Here is a 24385-nt window from a genome sequence, read left to right as displayed (position 1 = left end):
AAGGCAAGAAAAGCTTATTTGATAGTGTTTTATCTCTTTTGTTAACACTTGTCACAAGAGTCCAAAGTGAAAAGATAAAGGTAATTAGGACACCAAATAAGTCGGTCATAGGTTCACCTATTACTCACAAAACAGAAGTCCTACTTAAATGTTTGTTTCACAAAAGGAAAAATGTAGCTTATTCAATATAGAATGTTTAAACTGCAATAATGGCAAGGCTCTTGCTTGAAGATTGCACCTGGAATTGATAGAATTAAAAAGAAAAAAAAGATTTGGGTCAACTGGTTAGTTTTGTCACATGCATATTTACATTGCCCCAAATGTACATCTTGGCATTTTATCTGAGCAATAATATTAAGTATCTCTTATACAAATGTTCCTAATATAAACCATTAACAAACCATTGACGTCATTATTTCCCTGAAATCAGTTGTGATCATAGACTCTATAATTATTATAACTAATAACTTTATTTATATAGCACCTTTCAAAAACAGAGTTTACAAAGTGCTTTACAGACAGGGCAAAGAAAAAAGGAGGATACTCAGACCATAGAGACTTACAAACTAAATCATTACAACAGCATCAAATAAACATTTTTTTAAAAAGCACCAAAAATGCCATAACAAATTAAGGAAAAAAGAACAAAAGAAAATAAAGGGGTAAAACCATTAAAAAAAACAGGAGTATATATATATATAGATAAAAAGTAAAGGGTAATAGTGAATAAAATGAACAAATAAAAAAGACAAAACTCTTAAAATCAAGTCTTTAAAATGAGTTTTAAAAAAGTGATTTGAAAGGAATACAGTCTGTGGCTTTGGTTGCCTGAAAAACAACAAAAAATAAATGTTTGAAAAACCACCAGAACTTGTCAGAGGATGCGAAACGGCCACGTTTTAATATTAATGTGCCAGATGAAAGTTGCCGCAAGGAACTTTCCGCTCGTAATATAAGTCAAGTGTGTCGCTTAGCAACCAGTGTGGCTAGCCGGAGCGAGCAGTGAAGCTAACCGGAGCAGGGACACATTTCAACGTACTGAACGTGTGTGTCGTGTCGCGCTGCTTTTACTACAATAAAGCATCTAAGTCGTGACTACTAAAGATTTTTAGAACAGCTAACCTGAGGTGTTGTCGTGCCTGCCAACGCCTCAGCGAATTTGACCATTACGCAACGGCGACGTGAATCCTGCCGACGCCGCCGTTGCTGCGTAAAGTGCGTAAAAATCCAGCCTCATCATATTTGCGCTCTCGTGTTTCGTCAGTGATGCACTATCTCGTGCTCTTCCCCCTACGAGGCATGTCTTCTCCTCCACACCGTACCACTCCCGCTCCGTCGCATGAATTCACCGCGCCGTCAGCTCTCCCCAGCTGAACAGTTTTGGTGTTTGGTCCGGCCCACCGCAGCCGCCCGGCAGCTGTGCCCTCTGCTCCACAAGGCAAGTCCCCGTCATGACCTCCTCCTCCTCCTCCTCCTGCGATTCTGCCGAAAATCGCTAAATGGGATTCGTGGCTGGCCCGAGGTTTCCACAGCAACTGGCCATCCGCTTCCATTATTTTTCTAATGAGGACAGCCGCACGGATCTAACACGGTTCCTCGCTGCGCGTCTCTGATTTTTGGGCTGAATCTCAAGACGCGTAAAAGGTGAGTTAATTAGAGCTAAGTGGCGTTTTATTGCGAGGATTTATTTCGCTTTACGAGCAGGGGCTGTTGGTTTGTCGCTGCGCATTTTTTCTTCATTCGGATATTTTACACACAGCGTATGTCCACTGACTTGTGTTTCATTGTTGCACAGGCCATTCAGTCAGTGTCTGCTCCTGCTCGCACATTTGGCCAGTGCCACTCAGTCTGTGCCAGTGCTCGGCTGTTGACGATTCACTTACACCCCGCAAAATGCAAAGCCGTGTGTGCAAATGTCACATTTCTGACTCTGTCACGACCACAAATGCACCGGCAAATCGACTGCGCGCAGATAAATAAAGCCAACAATCCATCGAAATTCAAAATGGAGCTGTAACAGCACCTGTTTTGATTCATTAGGCCGCATATGCGCCGTATGTGAGCCGAAGCCTACGACAGGCACGGTAGCATTGTCCCGTTTTGTTTTGTTTTTTTTGGTTGTTTTTTTTGTTTGTTGTTTTTTAATCCATGCTCCCATTCACAAATCCTTGTTTACGTGCCTAATGTGGATCCGTTTGGCAAACAGTGGATGTTTTTCATTTTGTATTTTTTCCCCCATTCCATCCCATAGCAAAGACATTATCATTTTGACAGCTGCTACTCCTGTAGGCAGCAACTACCCCACCCCGTGTTTCTTTGAAAGCAGCTTTGCTGACAACTGGTGTTTAATCCCGTGGAAATAGAATTTTAATTACGTGGCTAATCTATTTACAGTTGGTTTTTTGGGCTTTGGACAAGTTCCAGCTAATTTCCATAAGGCGTTGGATCAGGTTTGCCATGAATGAGATGCTTGAATCATGGGAAAGCTCAGTGTTGGGCGACCTTTGGAGGATGCAATAATATGCTAGTGTGATCTGACAAACATGGGGTTAGCTTAGCATGAGGAAGCATGGTCACAATGCCTCGTGTGATTGCTAAAGTTAGTCTGAAAATCACTTAGAAATGATTTAAACGCTGAGAGACTATAGAAAGTGGGTCAGAATACATGATGTTCCCTTTCAGGGAGCAGTAAAGGACTGATGTTGGCTTTAAGGCTGCAGCTAAAGGTTAGGGGTGTTATTGATTAATCTATTAGGTGTTTTCTTAGTCAATAATTTGGTCATGAGAATCAGAAAAACACTCATTATTAGTTCCCAAAGCCCAAGGTTACATCTACATATGTCTCCTTTTGTCCAGTCAACAGTCCGAATCCCAATTAACCCAGTTAATTTACTGTCACAAGAGACAAAGAAAGACAGAAAAGATTCTCATTTTAGGAGCCGAGCTAAAAAGAGAAAACTAGAGATTTTTGTTTATCAGAATTGTTTGTTTTACTATTTGTTTTTTTAGTTGACTTATTGATCGATCGCCTAGTTGTTGCAGCTAATGTGTGCAGATAATATATGCATGGTGGGAGGAGAGCAGATACAAAAAAAACAAAACCCGGAGTTTATTTTATTTTAAATTGCCAAAATAAGTCATTTGTAAATTGAAATTAAATGCTGTCTTTTATAAAAGGCCAATGAATTTGTAGAGTTAATTATTTGCAAAGAGTGTGGCACGTCTGACATGAAACAGCCTTCACGTCCTGTAAAATTAATCATGCTGGAGCAGCCATTCCTCCTAGCCTGCATCATTTGCTGCCAGAGACACCACATGGACGGAAATGGGTTTTATCAGCTGAGTACCACAGTCCCCCTTATTCTCTTCCTCCACTTCTTCTTCTTCTTCTTCTTCTTCTTCTTCTTCTTGCCTTTCCTGTGTGTGCTTGCGTCTGAGGGAGAGGCTAGATGAGATGGGACAGCCAGACACGGGCTCACACTTTCCAAAGTCTGTGGGGTCAATAATCAAAAAAAAGAAAAAGATTTTGGGGGACAGACAACACAGAAGATGGGATTCACAGGACTAAAACGAGACCTGATAGTTATGTGACTGCATTGTCTTTTCTCTCGCTGACATAGATGATCAGTGTATTATTCATGTACTGTATGTGAACTCTAGTGTTTTATGTCATCATGTGGCATATATCAGAGTGAGACAGTTACGCTAATGTGCACATTTCCTCTCGTTTTGATCTTGAGGAACTATCATTGTCGTCCCCCCCGCTCCCTTGCCTCCCCTCCCAAGGGCAAACTGTAATTTTCCCATTCAGCTGAAACATTGGCTGGAGGTCCTTCACTCTCTGCAGTACAGTGGCAACTGTTACCGTCTGTTGTGACTCAGTGAGGTTTGTCGTGGCCAAATGTGCTTATGTGCCCGACCAGAAATGCACAGCCTACTGTGCTCAGCTTCAGATGGAGGATTACAAATGTTTGATGCGGCAGGCCAAACGTGACAATGAGTTACTTGGGGTTTTTTTGTGCAGTTGCAAGCTGTGCAAATGTAAGTGGCACTGAAACGCAGCACATTGAAACTAAATTATCTGTCATTTTGTTGCAAAAAAATGTTTGGCTGAAATAAAAAAAAAACAACAGCACATCAATAGAGTGCAAAGATAGTTCAGCAGATAATTGCAAGACCAGAAGTAAAAGTGCAATGCCCTAAAGCACAAAAGTGACAGTAGATCCTCAAGGATTTAAACGATAAGTTCATATGTTTTCAAGTTTTGGTTGCTTTTGCCCTAGATGTGCTGTGTAGAGATTCATTCCTGATGGGACACAAAAGACAAAGCCTGCAGTCATTGTTCCATCCAACGTTACATTAAGTTCACCTGACGCTAATATAAGACTTCAGCAGTCTGATAGAGTGGGTGTCTTCCAAAGTCATTTTAGCACCAAATTCCTTCATTGTTCCCCCAAACAATGGCTCCTTGTTGAGCTGTGGTGGATGAACAGTGAGACAAAATACGACTGTGAGTGTACAGGCTGTATTCATCAGGGACTGCATGCATTTAAACCGTGCAGGGGACTTCGTTGGTGGGTGTTTTTAAGATACTGTTGAGACAATGAAGTGCAATCCAGGAAGTCCAATTGGAGTATCTGATTAACAAGTTTTAAAAGCTTATCAGTTGGATTTTTACAAATCGAGGTGAACAGAAGCAGTGTGGTGTTCATGCTACAAGCATCCTGCTGAAATTTATTGCATTGTATTGCAAGAATAACATGGCAATCCATGCAATAGCTGTAGAGAAACTGCAGCCAAAGATACAAATGTCAACATCACAGGGGACCTATAGAGGAAAAGTTGGAACACAGGAGGAATCATTCTCTGGGGACAACAAATGCTAGAAATGGTAGGGAATCATCAGAATACTGAGTAATGATCACTTTGCTTCCATCTCTTATATCTCTTTCATTGGAGTCACATCAGGACTCTTTATGGTCAGTATAGACAGAAGGGACTCGACAACGAACAAAGATGGCTTCATTGCACAAGTGGGCATGCGGTGTTGTTTCAAGACAGGCTTGAAATATGTGAAAATCAGATCTCATGTAAAAATGACGTACATACTGTACTGAATCTATTAGTCTGATTACATACCAGAAATGCATCAGGACTTGCCTGCTTTATTAGCCTGCATTCCTCTCAACATTTCGACACTTTTCCTTTCTCCCTCTTTCTCCACAGTATTTCTCTCCCTCCCTCTCACACCTAGTTTTCAGTTCATGTACAGAGATAGTTTATGGACTTTATAAGGCTCAGTCAGTGCTGGGACTGTGAGAAAGACAGGGGTTAGTGATAAATGTACTGTCAATATTGAAGTGCTCTTGAACTCCATTGTGGATCAGAGGTAAATACCACTCAGAGAGCGAGCCTTTGAGTGAAGCCTGTATTTGCTGTGATTCATATCTAATCCTCCAAATCTCTCTTCCGACAACACGAAAAGGCAGAGGTTTATTCACGGAGTCAGCGAGTCTTTGCCTTGTGTTGCCCTTTTTTTTTGACATTTTCAAACCACAAATTAAATGACTTCGTGGCACCTTCTATACCAGAAAGCAACTATTATTTTAAGAGTGCAGAGAGAAGAAATAATCACATCCAGAAGGCACCTTAAGATTTACACGAGTGCTGTGATTTATAAACAAGGAAAAGTAATTTATAATGTCATGATTATATAATGTAAGGTGCAAAGCAACAGGAGTTATTGTTGGAAAGAGATTTAGCATCCTGGGAAACCAGGAAAATAGAGCCTCTTTGTTGGCCCCCACACCATCTTCCTCCTTCATCTCCCTCCTCACTTCCTTCCTCCCATCCTGCCCTCCCGCTGCTCAGGTGCCTGTTCTCGTTGCAGTCGCTGGCAATCGAAGCGGTGCGGTGCAGTCTGGTTCTCCCACATTCCTCTGCACTCCTGTTGTATGGAAAGACTCACGGGGACTGAAACCTCCCCTCATCTCCCATTCCTCATCATTGTTTAAAATTTGTACTATTCCTCTTTCTTTGCAAGCCTCTACAATATATCCTTTCTTTACCTGTTGCTCTTTTTATCTGCCCTATATGTATGTATGTATGTATGTATGTATGTATGTATGTATGTATGTATGTATGTATGTATGTATGTATGTATGCATGTATGTATGTATGTATGTATGTATGTATGTATGTATGTGTATATATGTGTGTGTGTGTATATATATGTACATACGCACACACACACACACACACATATATATATATATGTTTGTCTGCATTGCTGAATCATTATCACTCCTTCTCTCTCCACCATTTTATATCACAATGTTAGATGGAGTCATGTGTTAGCACTTATTGATATTAGGGCACTCAGACACCATATTAGGAAAAGGCGTGAGGCTGTGTTACAGTGCAGCCTCTGCTGTTTACATATGCAGGCTCGGAGGCTTTCAAGGGTATTCCGGTGTGTGCAGTGTCCTGGAGAGAACCAGAGTTAAGCGTTGGACACTGCACCTGATTGTAAGGATCATTACTCTCCTCATCAGCGTGAGATTAATCCTAATGATTGGTCAGTTTTCTAAATCAATTTGGGACCAGACCAAAGCCAGAATCGGAGCATCAGGGTTAAATTACACTTTGCCTCTGCCAAATGCTTGCCTTGCTGCATTGCACACGAGGAAGATTTTTCTGTGCTGTGTCCAAATTCACTAAGCTTCACTGTCTATATATTAATAAGGAGGAAGTGGTGAGATGCAAATTTGATATGGGAAATATGTAATTCATTGGTTCTGTTGAATCAACAGTCACGATGTGACCAAAGTAAATAAAGATGATGAAATAAGATGATTAAATACGATGGCAGCAGAAAAAAATCTAAATCATATATCATACATTATACATCATTAGAAATTTTAATAAAGTTTTATTCTAATTCTTTTTTTTTATTCTAATTCTACTACACAGTACACACTACATTCAACTTTCATTGAACTCAACCTAATAATTAGCAGAACTGACATAAATTTGGACACAGATATCTAAAACCACATCAGCTAACCGAGTGTCGGCTACATCACATCTACACCGGTTTCACAGTAGTTTCACACGTTGCTATATCTGTACATGTGTAACATCTGCAAGGATGAAATGTTATTTGTAGAGTTTCTATTTCGATTACTGAAGATTATTTTGCATCTCATGCAACATCAATGTGTTTCTTTCCATTCAGACCATCATTGTCTTATTAGTTCCCGTTTTCGTTGTTGATTCATACTGTATATTTTTTGTAAATGTGACACGAGTTGACAGAGGATTTCTGTCACAGAGAAGTAATTTAGAGGCTCAAGCTGACAAAAAGTCAGGACTATGGTCCACATTCAGATTTTGACAAAAGTGTGCTTTCTTTTGCAGTCAGTGTTTGTAAAGCTTAAAGAATGTGACATTGAATAAGGAATCAGTCCTTTGTAAAAATGTCTTTTGGAAAATTCTATCTAATTTTTTTTTTTTTTTTTTAAGAAGTGTTCACCTTTTTTAAGACGGGCATACAGTAGTTTATGCAAAGATTTCGACACCAGGTTTTCCTTTTTGTTTGCATATATTGACTATCTGGCTGCTATATATATCTGTTGCATAAGAGTCTCCATCATTGTGTCAAACCTGCTAGGACTGTGATCAGTGTGATACTGTGGTCTTGGCCCACTTTGCTGCTGTTTTATCATTTTTGGGGTGTTTTGATCATCAAAGAACTGGTAGTCGATTCCCGATATCTGGACTAGCTGGACAAATCGAGCAGTTTCCTTTTCACGCAACTCACACAGTCCTGTCCGTCTTTTTCTGCAGTCCTGTGAGCCTATCTCCATGTGACTCAGTGTGGCACCATGGGATACGTTAACCCCCCAGTGCGCTAGATTACATCCTGGCAGGAGCTGAATCAAAGCTTGCACGACTGTACGTGCATGCTCGCAATCGCTCGTGCGCACTCACGCACACTCAGCAGCTTACACACCCACACATCTCCACAGTGGGATCCTTCCATGTCTTTCAGAATTCCCAGACCTGTATAATTATGTTATGCACACACATCACACTTAAAACGCCCACTAAGCCTCAGCTGTCCATGCAAAATACAACAACCACCTACATGTTCTTTTTACAGCCACTGGCAGTTCCTTCCTCCTTGTCTGTTAATAACCCTCTGTCCTGTCTGTCAGACTCACACAAGTGTGTTGGAAACACTCGCAAGGGTACATGCATGTGTTGGAAAAAGGATGTGAGACACAACTGTGCTCGGGTGTTAGTGTGCGACTGAGCCTCGTTTCCCAGAGACCAAGGAACAGCTGCTAATGCACATAAACACACACACACACCTACGCACATGCATACACTCTGTCTGGAACTGAGAGTGCCTCTATTCACAAAGGAACAAGGCTGTTTCATGTGTGTGTGACTGTCTCTGTTTCAGCTGGCCTGAAATAGCTGGTCTCACAGTGAGTCACTCCACAGTGCCTGGAGGGAAGAATTGGACTTGCTGTGTGAACAAGGCACTCCAACTTTCTGTGGGTGCACTTTACTGTCTGAGCATGTTTGTCATTGTCGGCACTCATGATGACAGCACACTCTTGACTTGTTGCATTTTATCGGGACATAATCTATGTATTCGGTATCAGAGCAGAGTGGAGAAGCGGAACCTGCTGTTGTGTCCAGGTCATGTCACCAAATGTTAGCGCTCGGCTTCAGTGTAGCCCAGGGCTCCTTTGTTTGAAGGCTTGTTTTCCTTGTAGATGCTTATTGATTCAGAACAGATTGAATCAGATAGAAGTGACCTTGAATGTATGTGGGGTTTTTTTTTTTGTTTGTTTTGTTTTTTCTATGTGTCCTGTTCCCAGAGTGCTCGCATGCTAAACGGTTTTAACTGAACCTGGAACAGCTCCAAGGATACTCTGTGGTGGATTAGGTGAGCTAAAATGAATGTGACGCTCACAAAGCGTACACTGCTAAGAGGAATTCAGTTTGAGAAGGGCGATGGAATAGAAACTGAAACAATGTCAGTTCCTGTTCCTCAATGAGGTTTTTAATCAACAGCTTTATATTCTGATTGATTAAAACAGTAGTTGCACAGGATTCTAATCTGATTCTCACCCTGAAGTGATCATATCTACTAAATGTGTATGTAAATTAAACAGTTTCTTTGAAATGATCAAGATTTATAAACAGAAAAATGCCATTTAGATGTGTGTGTTTTTTTTTTATTCTGGGAGTTGACATGTGGCAGAATATGTGTGGGTCAAACTGCAATGAAATAAAAGTTTTATAGTCGGCTGACATCCAGATACCTGTATCTGAACCACGTCACTGCTGCGAGTAGACCTGCAGGTTTTATGTGATGGCAAAGGTATTAAAACAAAATTTGTCATGAAATAAACTAAACAGACATCTGGAACAAACTGGTTTTGATTTGAACCATTTTAAAATCTATTTTTGATATTTCATGATGAACAGAGGCAGTGACAATGCAACTTTAGACCTTAAAGTACTGCATTTTCTTACCTGTCATTGGCTCTCGTCCCAGGTCTGCACATGGGGGCGGGCAAGAGCAAGCCCAAGGAGCCAGGCCAGCGCTCTATGAGCCTGGACGGTACCATAGGCACAGGCTCAGACAGCGGGCACTTCCACCACCTGGGCCCTGCCCAGCAGACCCAAACACCCAACAGGAGCCCTGCCGTCGGCACAGGCAGGCGGGTGCACCAGGGGCAGCACCAGCACGCCCCGACAAATACTCCTGAGCTGGCTCTCTTCGGAGGGGTGGACCACACAGGAACTGTCACGTCACCTCAGAGAGGACCTCTTTCAGGTAATGTATTGCATTATTAGATCAGTAAGGTAAGACAAAGTGAGGCAAGTTTACGTATAGAGCACCTTTCAACAAAATATGACAAAGGTATCAAGATAAAACAGGGCAATGTAAAGAAACACACACACATAGGATTCTAAAAAGAGTAGAATACAATATTAAAAAAAGTTGAATGAGACAGAGATCAGATTAACTGATCAACCACTAGAACAAGAATTGAAATAAATTATTTACAGTGCAATGCAAGATATAAGCAAATAGTCCCAGATTTAATTCTAAATATCTTTTAAGTGTCTTAAACCCTGATGTAAATGAACTGAAATTTAGATATATCATTGCTTTCAGATAGAGAAAAGTCCCTACACACTCTCCTGTTTCCAGCCTCAGTGCTAGGCAGAGTTAACCAGCTGTTGGCTTTGTTTGGAATTTTTAGTGTAAAATAAAGTGTGAATGAAGTGGAGAAGCAGGTTTAATAGGATCTGATAAGATCTTTGACTTATCTCTGAGTCAGCCTACAGACTTTTTGTATGAGATCACAGAATTCCTGAGAAGAAGACAAATATGTTAAACCAGATTCACAGTGAGTCACATTTACACAGAAAAATATTTGAAAGCTTTTTCTTTTTCCCGCCATCAAACAGCCAGACTCAAAACCATCGCTTTGACTTTGAAGCCCAACGTGCCAAACTGTCCAGATTTTTCTTGACATTTAAGCTGTCTAGACTGGCCAGATGGTTAGGTTAATGTTGCTCCATCCAGAGAGCAGAGGCCTGCTGGTGTATCGGGAGCGGTTCTGCTTGTCGCGTCCTCCTGCCGCGCATCTAATGAGCCGATCGATGATTGGCTGGAGAATTCCCTGGTTTAGATTGTAGGTTCATTAAAAAGAAGGGATACAAAGCTACCCAGAAAATAGAAAACCATTAATATGATTGCTTTACCCTCCAAGGACAATTGGTTGGCTGTCTGAATGTCAGTACATTTCATCAGGCCTCAGAGCAGGAGCACAATAACTTCACATGTGAAGCTAAACAGAGCAAATGGAAGGGATAGGCCTGTATTATGAAATACAGGAGGAAGTATCTTTTAACATCTTTATTTTGGTGTGTTTCATTACCTTACATCCCTAAATGAATATTTCTGTTTCCGTGTGTGGTTTCTTGCAGGAGGTGTGACTACATTTGTGGCTCTGTATGACTATGAGTCACGGACAGCGTCTGATCTGACCTTTAGGAAAGGCGACCGGCTGCAGATTGTCAACAACACGTAAGAATCAACAGTCATCTGTCTTTTAAGTCTCTCTCTCTCTCTCTCTCTCTCTCTCTCTCTCTCTCTCTCTCTCTCTCGCTCTCTCTCTCTGTCTCTCTCTCTAATGCTACAACTTCACAATTATCTAAATGAACAGATTTCTTGACGCACACGTGAGCGTGGATGCGCACAAATGTGAATGAACACAAACACACACAGTGAGAGTCAGAGCTGGTAACTGCTGAGCGATCCTGCCCATCTGTTTACTAAAACGGAGCAGAACGGCACTTAGCTAATGCATTCTGTTCCTCTTGGGCAACCGCCATCATCATAATCTTAAAGACACTTTATAGAGAGCCCAGCATACTGAGATGTGCGCTCACATTCCTTTCCTCCACACAGATGACGCCTGGAAAAGTGTGTTTCTCTGTTGGACATCAGCACATGTTGAAGTCTTGTCTGTGTCATGGTGTCATTTAAGATTTAGAAGGAGCAGAACGCATGTTTAAGTTGTTATGTGAGAAATTACATGCGTATTTAAAAACTGCCATTTCCAAGGTAAAGCATCTGGAGCATGATCCCTGTGCAGGTGTTTGACATCAGAACAATGGTGTTTTGTCTTTTTTCTCCTTTATGAGCTCTTTCCATAACTTTCTGCCATAAATCTGGTCTGCTGTTCTTTATCTATAGTCTGGCACTACATTGTAGGGCTGAAAAATATCATAATTTCACGCCTTATGCACAACAAAACAGTGCAAAATCTGCATTACAAAGCACCACTCAGTGCATGGCAGGTTTTTATCTATATTTTCAAAGCAAATTATACATTAGAATTAGTTAGACTACAGTTCTAATAGCACATAGTGAGAATTTGGTCATTTATGCAAATGAAATGAGAGATGCTTCCATAATTATCGATTAGGGAATCATTAAAAATATTATTACCCACACTATAATGGAAAGCAGAGCTTAAATCAGCCCCACTGTGTAGTCCCACAGCATATTCAGCTCCTCTGCTATCTGTCTGTGCTGTGCTGCTTGCCTTGCTGTGTCTCCTTGCTGTGTTTTGATGTGTCTGCTGTGTCTGTTATCTCTCCCTCTCTCTTCCTTTCTCATGCCTCATGGTTTCTCCTAGGAAAAAGTACAGCTTCAGGTCAGTAATATTTAATGCAATAAAAATAAAATAAAATAAAATCCCTCATGCAACCTTTTGTTCACAGTCCCTTTGCTGCTGCACGGATTTGTCTGATCAAGTTCAGAGTGTAACTGTGATGAATTAGTAAATATTAGAGATACAGAGTAATTTTCTAGATTGCTTGGTAGATGGCGTGTGTTAGGATGTAGAGCAACAGTCAAAGGTCTAAAAGTGAGGGACTACAAGTAGAATAAAAGGTTGCCTGTGTCTGTCTAGTTCCTCTCCTAATGTTGCGTTTTACTTCACATCATTCTATGAACTCTGGTGTGGGATGAGGTGTGTTTTTTTTTTTTTTTTGAAAAGGATTCTGTTTTGCTTTGTCAAGGACATTGTGGGTTTCAGTCAAATGATGTGGAAGTTGTTTGAGGAAAATGGGAGGACACAGTTTGAAACGTCATGTAGATACAGATACTACAATATTTCTGGGATGAATCTGGTAATGTTCTATATTTTTCTTATTGGAAACAAATTTCATGAAACCACCGAAACCAACATGATTGTACACTCTACCTTTACAAACTGTATTCATCTGCAGCTAGTCTGACTCACTAAATGTACACTGGCGGTATCAGCTCCTTTCCGCTATCTACATGTTACCGTTTTCAAAATGCCCTTCACTAAGGGAACCTACAACAACAACAACTTCAAGGCAGCTGATGTTTTGCTGAAGGTTTGGATTGTACAATAAACAGCCCTGAAGGGTTTTGTCAGTTGTATTTGCCATTTTGAGGACAGTGCTCACCTCTCTGCATGCAAAACCAATTCCTCCTATTTTGAGTAAACACCATTGCAGCATCCTGTTGTTAGTGCCACTCAAGACAATTGTGATTGATTTAAAGAAAAAAAAAACATTTTTTTTTCTCTTTCCCTATAGCAGAATTATATTGAGATAGAGTCAGACCATTCTACACAGCACTCATAATAGTCTGGCTATGCAAAGACATGCATGATGTAGTCCTTCATGTAAAAAGAAGTATAGATTAACTTAATTCCTATTGTTTAAGTGTAGAGATGCTGAGTAATACGGTGCTTTAGTTTTCTTGGTAGATAGTGTGTGTTGAGATGTAGAGCAACAGTTAAAGATATAAAAGTGACGGACAAAGACGAGGAAGAGGAGTCGCGTAGTTTCGTTTTTTTTCATGGGATTTGTCAACAATAGGAGAAATGTACATTTACATCATTCATATTCTTTATGTGTTCCTCCCCCATAAACTACTATTTGTTGAAGATAATAAAACTAAGAATTGCTATGCTTGCCTTGTTCAGGTTTTTATTTATGGCTGACTCCCCTGCTCTCTCTTTCTGTCTCCCTTTCCTCCACAGAGAAGGGGACTGGTGGCTCGCTCGCTCCCTGACGACCGGAGAGAGTGGTTATATCCCCAGCAACTATGTGGCTCCATCCGACTCCATCCAAGCAGAAGAGTACATTATCCTCTCCTTGTTTCGCTCTCGCAGTTTACTTTGCTGTTTGTTTTCCCTACATAAATTTAAAGGCAGTTTCCAGTGCTGAGGCTGAATGTTGTTGTGTTCTGTATGCATTATAATGATGCTTGCGTGACAAGGCCATGTTTGCAAGTAAAGTCGAAAGTGCACTGACACACTATTTCGTACACACTTCCAGAAGAAAACATAGCTTTGCCTGCCTGCTCCAGCCGCTCCGTCATAGCTTCTCACTGATCTTCCTCTCTGTGGCCCACTTTGGCAGGTGGTATTTTGGGAAGATCACTCGGCGTGACTCAGAGAGGCTCCTTTTGAACCTGCAGAACAGACGAGGAACCTTCTTGGTGAGGGAGAGCGAGACCACTAAAGGTGAGGGAGCAGATGTTTGCATCACTCCAGAGGCTAAAGTCATTATCAAGACCAATTAGCTCCTCCGCCTTTCTCTGTGCTGGTTCATAATGATGCATTAAATGTGTGGCTCTCAGCCACTTTGAGTATTTAATGTGGAAAAAAACTAATTAGTAACACTGTTTGACTTACACAAGGTGCCATTTCTTTATTTAACCAACATGATTTTGGTAGTGTTGGTGGTGTTTTTCACAGGTATTTTTCACCAAAGCTGGTGTTCCACATGTAGTCCTGCTGAAGTTGCAACCTAATTAATGTGTACATAATGATTTATTTTAGATGTAGGTATACTGTAGATTGGTTTAACTTTATCATAAAATGATTATTGTATCAAGTATTATCCATTTTAGATCCCCAAATGCTGTTTATCGAACAATTCGTATGAAAAACTTAAAATACACCATGAAATTATGTATTATAAGTACAAGCTGACAATGAAGTTTTGAGTTGCAACAAATAGTCTCGTCTTTAGATATTTAATTAGCAACTATTTTGCTAATTCTGAGACAAAATAAATCTAGTAGACTAAGCAATTAGTTGTGCGGGAAAAATGCTATGCGTTGGTAATGAAAACAATGACAATTTGCAGCCATAATCAAGAGTTAAAAGGACTAGAGATTGTTACTGAGTTACAACCCTTCAGTTGTGCTTCTTAGCAGTGAACAGTGCTGGTAGGAAATGCACAGAACATCCAAGAAATTCTCTCTACAAAACATGTTTTATTAGAATGAAAAACTGGGCTTTTTATTTTGCACCCATTAAAAATGTGTGAAAAAAGGAAGTGATGACACTGTTTCTACGTCCCTGGAGCTCACGCCGTGCAGCAGATATGATTTACTTTGAAATAAGTAGATCTTTAGGGACTCAATTTGAAAGAGGCAGAACCTTGTAATTAAGTCATTTGTTAACTTTCACACAAGCCTGTGGCGCTGTGTCTTTGTTCTCTGAGCTTGTGGCAGAGTTTTGCATCTTTCTCTGAAAGTCTGCACTCTGATCTAGTCCCTGTGACGTAGGTAGACTCTTTTGGGGGTTGTTTTGGAGGAAGTGTGGGGAAAAAGGAAAAGAGTGGAGTGGGTTGGGCTTGTGAATGGATAGGGGTGAATCACTCTGCCAGAACTAGGTCAACCTAGGCGGGTGCTCGATTTCCCCCTGGCTATAAGTCTCTGTTCTCCCAACATACACACTCTGAGAAGAGGGGAGGAGAGGCATGAGGAGAGGGAAGAACTGTATAAGGGGGAGACTAGTTGGAAAGGGGGAGGATCGGGGAGAGTAGGAGGAGCTCTGGCAGGAGCTGCTGGCCTCTGGGAGCGTTGTGTCAGATGTCTAATGTGAGGTTCACAGTGTGACAGAGACGAGCAGAAGCACGCTGCTTACATATCGTAGAACGTTTCAAATCATGGTGGACTCTGCGAGATGAATCTGATAATTTGTAGGGCTCAGATTATAAACACAGAAGTTATGACCCACTTGAAATCCTTAAACAGGAGTGGTACAGAGTCCATCGTGTAAGCTTTTTGTGCAAGATGTTTGTGCATCCCATTTTACATACATTGCAAGAAAAATACCATGAAGTGGCTAAAATGTTGCTGTTGTGTCAGTGTAAAGGCACTGTAACCCTCACAAGTTTAGAAAAGAAATAAACTTGCACATTTTTGATCCTGAACCTGCAAAGAAAGGTCAAGGGTTCAACTTCTGCAGTACAACTGCAATAATAATGTTGACATAACGTACGTCTGGTTGATATACTTTGGGAGGTGTGTCTTTCGTGCACTAGATTTTCTTTTTGATGAGGGAAGACGAGTGAACATCAGTCAGCAAAACTCCAGATCAAAGACGATTGATTTTTCATTTTCTCTCACTGTCGAACAGCCTCCCTATAGAGCTTAGGTATGCTATGTTGGTTCAGTCTTTGATCCACATAGTTTCACAAGTTTGCCTCCTGTCACTTAGATTCTTTATTTTTGTTGTTATTTTTGACCTAATTATATTTTGTTTTATTTTTGTCATTTTCTCTTAACAGGTCTTTATTAGACATCATTAAGTTTAATTTCTGGAAAGCTGCTGCATACAACAAATTGATGATGCGCTGTAAAATTTAAACCTTTAAACAGTAGCTGGCCTTGAACAAAGACGTAAAGGCATGCTGCTTGGATATACGTGCCTTCTAAATGGACCAATGGGCACAGCTGCTAGGAAACTCCAAAGAGCAGCTGTCACACAGGCCCAGCGCCACCTGGTTTTATTGATCTAACCTGTCTCTGTCTCTTGTTTCGTCTTGTTTCACAGGGGCATATTGCCTGTCAGTGCTGGATTATGATAACACCAAAGGCCTGAATGTTAAACATTACAAGATCAGGAAGCTGGATAGCGGAGGTTTCTACATAACCTCGCGCACCCAGTTCACCAGCCTACAGCAGCTAGTCTTCCACTACCGCAGTGAGTAGTCACACACACATCTGCTCCTTGACAGTTAGGAAATGTCAACAGCACTGATAGTTAACCTTTGTAACATCACTGCCCTCAACCTGCCCTTTTCACTTTCTCTTGCCGTCCTTCTTTCAGAGCACTCTGATGGGCTGTGCCACGCTCTAACAGACGTCTGTCCCGTGGCCAAACCTCAGACCCAGGGACTGGCCAGGGACGCCTGGGAGATTCCCCGAGAGTCACTCCGCCTTGACCTTAAGCTGGGACAGGGCTGCTTTGGAGAAGTCTGGATGGGTAAGAATCCTTCACACACACTGGCAGATAGATGGGTTATACTTTGCATGAGGGTATCCCAGAAAGGTCTTGCCCTCACCAGAAAACACTACAGGAGAAAGATTGTTCTTGCCTCTTTTTTCAACTTAGCGTCCTTTTACTTAAATGCACTTGGACAACTGTTATTCGAGTTTTGCTATCCCTTCGTAAAAGAAGATCTTGAGCCTCCAGATACTCCTCAACAGCATGGAGGATTTCATCATCACTCTGAAAGTGGTGACCACACAAGTGGGATTCCAGTTTAGGAAACACAAGTCAGAAGGTCTAGTTAGTGAGGTTCATGGGGCAAAAGTTCAAAGCTACATTTGGCTGCTTCTGTTGCCTGTGCTATGTGGATGAACACATTGTCCTGGAGCAACAGCTGCCAGCTCAAAGCTTTCTTGTCCCTTTTTCTTTAATTGCTTCAAAAATGTCAGTTTTTGTGGACAGTGATATAAGGCTTTATAGTGTACAATTACGCACCAAAATAGGAGTTATTCCTCTTGTTTTCATGTGAGGCTGAGAACTTTTTGAAATGCCCTTGTATATGCAACACTTAACTCCTATTTCTGATAAATTCTTCATTATAGATTTATGTGTCTGATTTAGAGAAGAGGATGCAGAGCTTACATGCAATGAGGTTATTTTCTTTCTTCTCTGATAGGTACGTGGAACGGTACAACACGGGTAGCCATTAAGACCCTAAAGCCTGGCACCATGTCTCCAGAGGCCTTTCTTCAAGAAGCGCAGGTCATGAAGAAGCTGAGGCACGAGAAGCTGGTGCAGCTGTACGCCGTAGTGTCTGAAGAACCCATCTACATTGTGACAGAGTATATGAGCCAAGGTAACTAGGGCTGGTTATTCACCCTTCATGCTTTGGTTATTTTTTTTCTCGTTTATTTATTCTTGATAAGAAGAGCTAAAATTAAATCAGAATTAGAATCAGAAATACATATAAAAAATATATAGATAGACATAAGTCGAAAAATATGTCCTAAAAATATAAATGCGTTAAAAAAAAAGTTAGACTAAAAAAATATAAAAAACAAACACAAGCAGAAAAAATACAAGCAGAAAATGTAGAATGTACATTATAAATAAAATGTAAGTATACACTGTATAAATAATGAAGTGTGTTATTGCAGAGATATGTAGTTATGGCACATTATTAAGAGTTTACTCAAGAAGTAAAGTGAAGTGAAAATTTTAGTTAACTGCTTGCATTGAAAAATCTATTTTTAAAAAATATTTTCATGATCTTGTACAGTTTCTTATGTTTACACATTTAAAATTGAAGGACTTTACATTCATTTGTTTCGTAAATACGTTTTTTTCCCAGTATATCTTTACTTTCAAAGTAGTTATTAAATATCACTGTAAGTGTTATATTAGAGCTACAATCTAGACATTACTAAAAACAGATGAGCACTAACAGACAGATGAATTTACAGTCTTGCTTACTGAAAATTATGTGTGTAATGATTATATTTTATTCAACAGATTATCTGCTGTTGTATTTTTTCAAACACAGTACTGTTGCTCTTGCATTTGCAGGCAGCTTACTGGACTTCCTTAAAGGGGAAGCAGGAAAGATGCTTCGTCTTCCTCAGCTGGTAGACATGGCTGCTCAGGTACGACGACACAAGATTTAGTGTCATTGAGGTTTATTGTGCTCCATGACACACTGCACGACCTTGCAAAATTCACGCACTAAAAGTTCTAATAAATGAAAAACTGTGAAATCCCTGTCCTCTCTCCTTCCAGATTGCAGCAGGCATGGCCTACGTGGAGAGGATGAACTACGTCCACAGAGACTTGCGTGCTGCCAACATCCTGGTAGGAGACAGCCTGGTGTGTAAGGTGGCTGACTTTGGTTTGGCAAGACTTATTGAAGACAACGAGTACACTGCAAGACAGGGTAAGTCATGCGGACTTCACGGATTTGATATTGGCTTTACAACTCTCAAATGATCCAAGTATAGGCTTGGTTACAGAAATTGCATTTAAGTTTTACTTTTTCACCACTTCTTAGGAGCTAAATTCCCAATCAAATGGACAGCACCGGAGGCAGCTCTGTACGGTCGTTTCACCATCAAGTCAGACGTCTGGTCCTTTGGTGTGCTGCTCACAGAGCTGGCAACTAAAGGCAGAGTTCCCTATCCAGGTAAAAGCTCCACTCGACATCAGAAAATCCCATAATCTGTCATGTTGGAATGATGTTTGATGACAGAATACCTAAAGATGAAAAGATTCATCAATTAACAGAAAATGAGTTTCTTGAGAGACAATGTCAAAAATGATCTTGATCCAGCTCGTCACACGTGAGGGTTTGCTGCTTTTCCTTTTATACATGATCATCTTTGGATTTTGCACCATTGGTTAGACAAAACGAGCTATCTTAGGACATCATATTGTGCACTGCAATATTTGTGATGGTCATTTCACCTATTTATGGACCAAAACAAAAATAATCAGCAGCTTATTGGATGTGACGGTAATGATTGGCTTCAGGGATAAAAATGCTGAAACTGCCGAATGATAAAACATCAGTTAATTTGCAAAGCATCTACAAGAAGTACATCTAACTGAATCTGACAGATTTACTGTATAAAAAGGAAGAAGGTCTGTCCTCCCTTCAGTCTAAGTTCTGGTTTCTCTCGGCAGGTATGGTTAACCGCGAGGTGCTCGACCAGGTGGAGCGTGGCTACAGGATGCCTTGCCCGGCCGAGTGCCCCAGCTCCTTGCACGAGCTCATGCTTTCCTGCTGGAGGAAGGATCCAGAAGAGAGGCCTACATTCGAGTACCTGCAGGGCTTCCTAGAGGACTACTTCACCTCCACAGAACCCCAGTATCAGCCTGGGGAGAACCTATAGAACCACACGCTGAACTGAAACGGGGGGTGGTGGGAGTGGCCTCAGCACAGAACGATCTGCACTAACCGACCTCAGAGGGAGCGCCTGTGGGAGGATCTGAGCCTGTGAAACTCATCTGTGAGGAACTTGAGAATCTTCTGTGGAAGCAAAACCCGAGATAGCAACCCGCAGAAGTCCCCCTCGAGTGCCATAAGGGAACCGCTACAGAAGAACCTTGAGAACCTCCTTTCTGCAAGCACTCACTGTTTACTCAAGCTCTTCTGCAGAAAAGAGGTTCGGAGCTGTAAATGGACAACTTCTTGCTGGACAGACTGTGGTTCGGATCGAATCGAGTGACTAAACTTGCGGGTAAATGTTTTTGAGAGGTGCACTGATGTGGGAGGAACCAAATCAGGATCTACAGACGGAGCGAGAGGGAAAAGAAAAAAAACAACCTCCTGTCGAAGAGAGAAGGTCAAGGGAGGATATTTCAATCGGGCATGAGCTGTTTAGTGAAACCTCCCTCTTTCCCTCTTCTGTCGTGTCTCTTTGCCCTCGTCTGGTACCTTTTCCGCCCACAGAAGAGCACTGCCACTGTGGCTCAGGTGCCAAAGGAAAGTCTGTCTCTCTTAACGTCTTTTATCTCCCTTCTGCCTCTCTTCCTCTATTTCTGTCTGACTTTCAATATCTTTCTCCAGTTTTTCTCAAGTGCTGCTTCTTCAAAGTGTCTCCAAATAACTCAGCTCTGGAACTCTACTTTGCATCTTTATCTTTATGTTTACTTGGACAATACGTGTCCTGTGTTTAAGGTTTTGTTCAGTGGCAGACAAAAAAACTTTCTAATTTCACTTTATTTTTATTTTTTTTTTCTGTGATTTTCAATAGGCAAGGTTGTTAAAATCGCTGTCATGGTAGGGCCAGGGTAAACACACTCAACAGGCAGGTTCTGTAACGCTGAAAATTAGATCGTTTAAATTAACATTTGAGGCCTTTCTCTCTCGTTTAACCATCCTTCCCTTTTCTAGCTGTATTTCTTGCCATACATTGAACATCCTGCTGGATCCAACCTCGATTAAAAATTGATTTTGATGCAGGTAGCGTCTGAATGCTTGTTGTTTTGATTGACCTTTATTTATCCAGAAGGTTCCACTGATAATAATTCACACTGTTGTTGTGGCACGAAAGGGCAGTTTTAATGAATATCAGCTCAGATATCTCAGATGCATAAATGGGGTAACTTTCATCAAACATTCAAGTGACCCACTAAGAGGCTGACATCGCTGCCAAACCAATTGCATTACTGGTAAATATCCAATTCAATATGGGAAAACCTTGAGTGTAAAAGCCTCCTGTGTTGTGGTGCCAAACGAATCACATTTCCTTACTGCTGTTCATGTATATACTGTTTTATTATCAAGAGGCTTTTAGTTATTCAACATGCAACTGTTTGCTTAACCCCCTCCCAGTAAACGTCATGCTAGTGAGATAAAAAGACAGACAAACCGGTTTGCTGAAGTAGACAGAAGGTTTGATTCACTTCTCAGCTGTTGCCCATATAAAGTATGCAACCAGGCAGCCCTAATGAAACTGTAAAACTCTGATCAGGTAACCCTAATAAAACTGTGTTTATGACTTTACTATTAGAATTGATTTTGAAGCCAGTTAGCATGCTTTTGTGCCGTTCTTGGCTGGGTTTGTATTTATGCTGTACTGTACATCAACATGTGTATGTTTACTTTTACTCGAGGTTCAGGTGAGGGATCATATACAGACTTCTGAACATCAGTGCCATCAAACTATTTTTTATTAAATCTATCTTACCCACTGCTGCCAGTTTTCACTGTCATACTGTACATACTGTAGCTCTTTAGGGTTGGCTTTTGTACCATGTACGCCACTTTTAAATGGCAGGTATTTATGTTGGGTGTCACACATTTCACAGTGGTTTGGTTTATGATGTAGTCTATACAACAGCAGCAGATAGAAACTTTTAGATAGTTGCCAACAAATGGTATGGAATCAGTTGTCAACAACACGAGCCATGCAGCAATAAGACAAGCTAACATCATTGAAATTATTATCCTGTGACGATTAATGACGATGGCTATTTTACTCAATAATACGGACAATTCTGAAACCGCAAAAGGGGTTTGGGTTGTGATGTGATGGTATGACATGAAAAATGAGGTCAAAGATGTAAATAGTAACTTAAACAAATGACTGTGACTATCATGTAATTTGTTTTTGTATAGTTTTTCTTTCATTGCACCTCCACGTTGAGGTTTTTACAGTGACACACGCCTGCTCCCAAAATCTCTAATCAATAATAAGATGCTATTCTTAACGGGGCTTTAGTAATGTTTCCTTTTATTAATTTTGGACTTTAAAGAAGAAATTCTGTTTTGTTTGACACCTGCAAAAGACAATTCAGAATCGGGCTTGGCATGTTTATATAAACATATATAGGGATCTTTCCGAGAACATATAATTATCAGTGCTTTCCTCTTTTAGGATGGGAACTACCTTGTTTGTTTTGAGTCACTGAACCGCCTCTAAATCACTGGGACAAAGTGTAAGTCAGTGGGCTCATGACAAGTATGAGTAACGCCAAGGTCTGATTGGATTTTTTTGTGCCATATTAAAGAAGTGTCTCAGCCTTTCTTTCTTTTTTTTCTTTTTTAAAAAAAACTATTAATGTTCATTTTTTAAATAAATCTATGCAGTTTCAGTCTGGGATTCCTGCAACTTAAAGGCCATTTTGTTCAAAAGTCAAAAACAATGATCATAAACGGAAGGTGTGAGCATTTTGTAAGGACTTCTTTTGTTTTATTTTATTTTATTTTATTTTTTTGTTTTCGTTGAAATGTAACAGGATTGAAATAAGTATTGTGCCACTTTATGTTGATCTTTAAATGTGCAATAAATTATATTTCAAATGTGTTTTGATAAGGGTGTGTGCTGGTGTGTGTGCTGTCTTAGGACTTGCAAATGTCATGCCTATGGTGTGTGAGTCAGTAACTTCCTAACAAAATGACGAATTGCACCGCAAGCCAAATGTGAAGGGAAGTGAGATCGTCATGTGACAGTCATCAGTTCAAGTTGTCAGAATGTTTGGGACTTTCAGGTGACCAAAGAAGATGGTTTCATGAATGAAGTGCAGTTTAACTAGTTATTATAGAAAGAATCTTTGCAGTTGAAGTTTAAGCACAGTAAGTAGATGAATGTCAGTCAAAGCATAGGTTGTGACTGAAGTCGTCAAAGAAAGTGTCACTTCAGGTGTATTAACTGAAGTGTAATCGATGAAAGCACTTGGAGGAAACTGTATGAACAGTGGAAATTTTCTAAGTGTTGGAATAGATGAAAGGCTTTTTTCATGGTATGAATGCATCTGTTGCAAGTGTCTGAAGTGTCAGTTGAAGCGTGAGCAGTGAAAGGAGTTAAAATGACGGTTGTCAGTGAGGATGTGAAGAGCATCAGTTCAAGTTGGTAGAATTTGTGACACATTTAGGCATGAAGTGTCTCCTGAAAGAAACACTTTGTTTTCTTTATTTGCTATTTTAAAAATATTCCTGTTAAATGTTCCTCTCGGATCAGATGAAATTGGGTGATAAATTATCCTGCATTGACTTTCAGTGCTGTAGTATTTAATGAAGTAATTTGATAATTCCAATGACAAACCTTTAGGCAAAAGCAGATTGAAATGTTTTGCTGCACACAAGGTTTATCTTGTTCTTTCTTTCTTTGGACATAATGCAGCAGAAAAAAGGTCAAATCAACAAATTATTTATTATTAAACTTTGTATTCACTATGAATGTGAATAAAAAAACTACTGTACCGTGAAAGGGAAATGAAACTAGTTTTTGGCCTTGATTTCTTTTGCTTGCTCAAGCACCTGCAAAAAGGGTTTGTTTGTCATCATTTTCATCCTTTTTAATGCTATTTGCCTATTTATTCAGCAATATCAGAATAAATTGTCAAAATTACAATATTAATGTCATTCATTGTTACCCAGCCTGTTATTCACATCAACAAGCCTCCTATGAAGCAGCAACAATACCAGATTTTTCATGAGCTACTCTGAGCTGAACTGACTGAACTGCAGCTGGTGTCTTTAATACTTCCAACTTGCCTGTTCTCTGAAAGAACTTATCATTCATTCTGTTGGACAACAGTGAACAGTCACATCTTCGTTACATTCTTGAAATTAGGGCTTTTGGGCTGCCTTTATGTTGAATCTGTTTACAGGACAGTTAGTCACTTAGGCTGAGTTGTGCGTCCCAGCTTCACTCAGCAGCTAAGGTGTTTTTGCCCACATGGTGGCAGCATTTGTCAGGCATATCAAGGACACTCGGTGGTCGAAGAGCAGCAGGCCACGCCGAGCAGCAGATTGTAACCCACCTGCTGTGCGGTAACCTCCACTAAACAACATTAACCTTTGCTCGCCATTTATAGATGACTTGATGGATTGCAGCTAGCGATCCATTCTTTAGAAAATCTGACTTTTGGCACTGTACTGTAATTTAAAATTCATTACATATGGGAAGACCTCTTTGGCCCCGGTGTTCACTCTGTCTCTGTCTTTTGCTTTACGTCAAACCCCCCCCCGAAACTAACTGCAGCTGGTAATTGATCACAGATGAGTTCTGCCT

General features: G+C 40.5%; 1 protein-coding gene across 1 annotated transcript; it reads left to right on the top strand.

The window, feature by feature from the left end:
- The first annotated feature begins 1258 nt into the window (after nt 1-1258).
- On the top strand, nt 1259-22681 carry LOC103372356 (proto-oncogene tyrosine-protein kinase Src-like). The gene is made up of 12 exons (XM_008301972.1): nt 1259-1644; nt 9578-9859; nt 11023-11122; nt 13623-13721; nt 14005-14108; nt 16434-16583; nt 16710-16865; nt 17548-17727; nt 18438-18514; nt 18648-18801; nt 18916-19047; nt 19548-22681. Exons 2-12 carry the CDS (start codon nt 9586-9588, stop codon nt 19754-19756), a joined length of 1635 nt encoding a protein of 544 aa, XP_008300194.1. The 5' UTR covers nt 1259-1644; nt 9578-9585; the 3' UTR covers nt 19757-22681.
- The last annotated feature ends 1704 nt before the right edge of the window (nt 22682-24385 follow it).

The sequence above is a fragment of the Stegastes partitus genome, unplaced genomic scaffold (assembly GCF_000690725.1).
Source record: "Stegastes partitus isolate 25-593 unplaced genomic scaffold, Stegastes_partitus-1.0.2 Scaffold1742, whole genome shotgun sequence".
NCBI lineage: Eukaryota > Metazoa > Chordata > Actinopteri > Pomacentridae > Stegastes > Stegastes partitus.
Note: the sequence above shows the minus strand (reverse complement) of the source record. Positions and strands in the feature narration are given on the sequence as shown.

Bases quoted from the DNA above. Each gene is read 5' to 3' on its own strand.
- LOC103372356 (XM_008301972.1), top strand. From the start codon at position 9,586: ATGGGGGCGGGCAAGAGCAAGCCCAAGGAGCCAGGCCAGCGCTCTATG. The intron at 16,866-17,547 runs GTAAGAATCCTT...CTTCTCTGATAG, and splicing joins CTTTGGAGAAGTCTGGATGG to GTACGTGGAACGGTACAACA. The intron at 18,802-18,915 runs GTAAGTCATGCG...ACCACTTCTTAG, and splicing joins CGAGTACACTGCAAGACAGG to GAGCTAAATTCCCAATCAAA.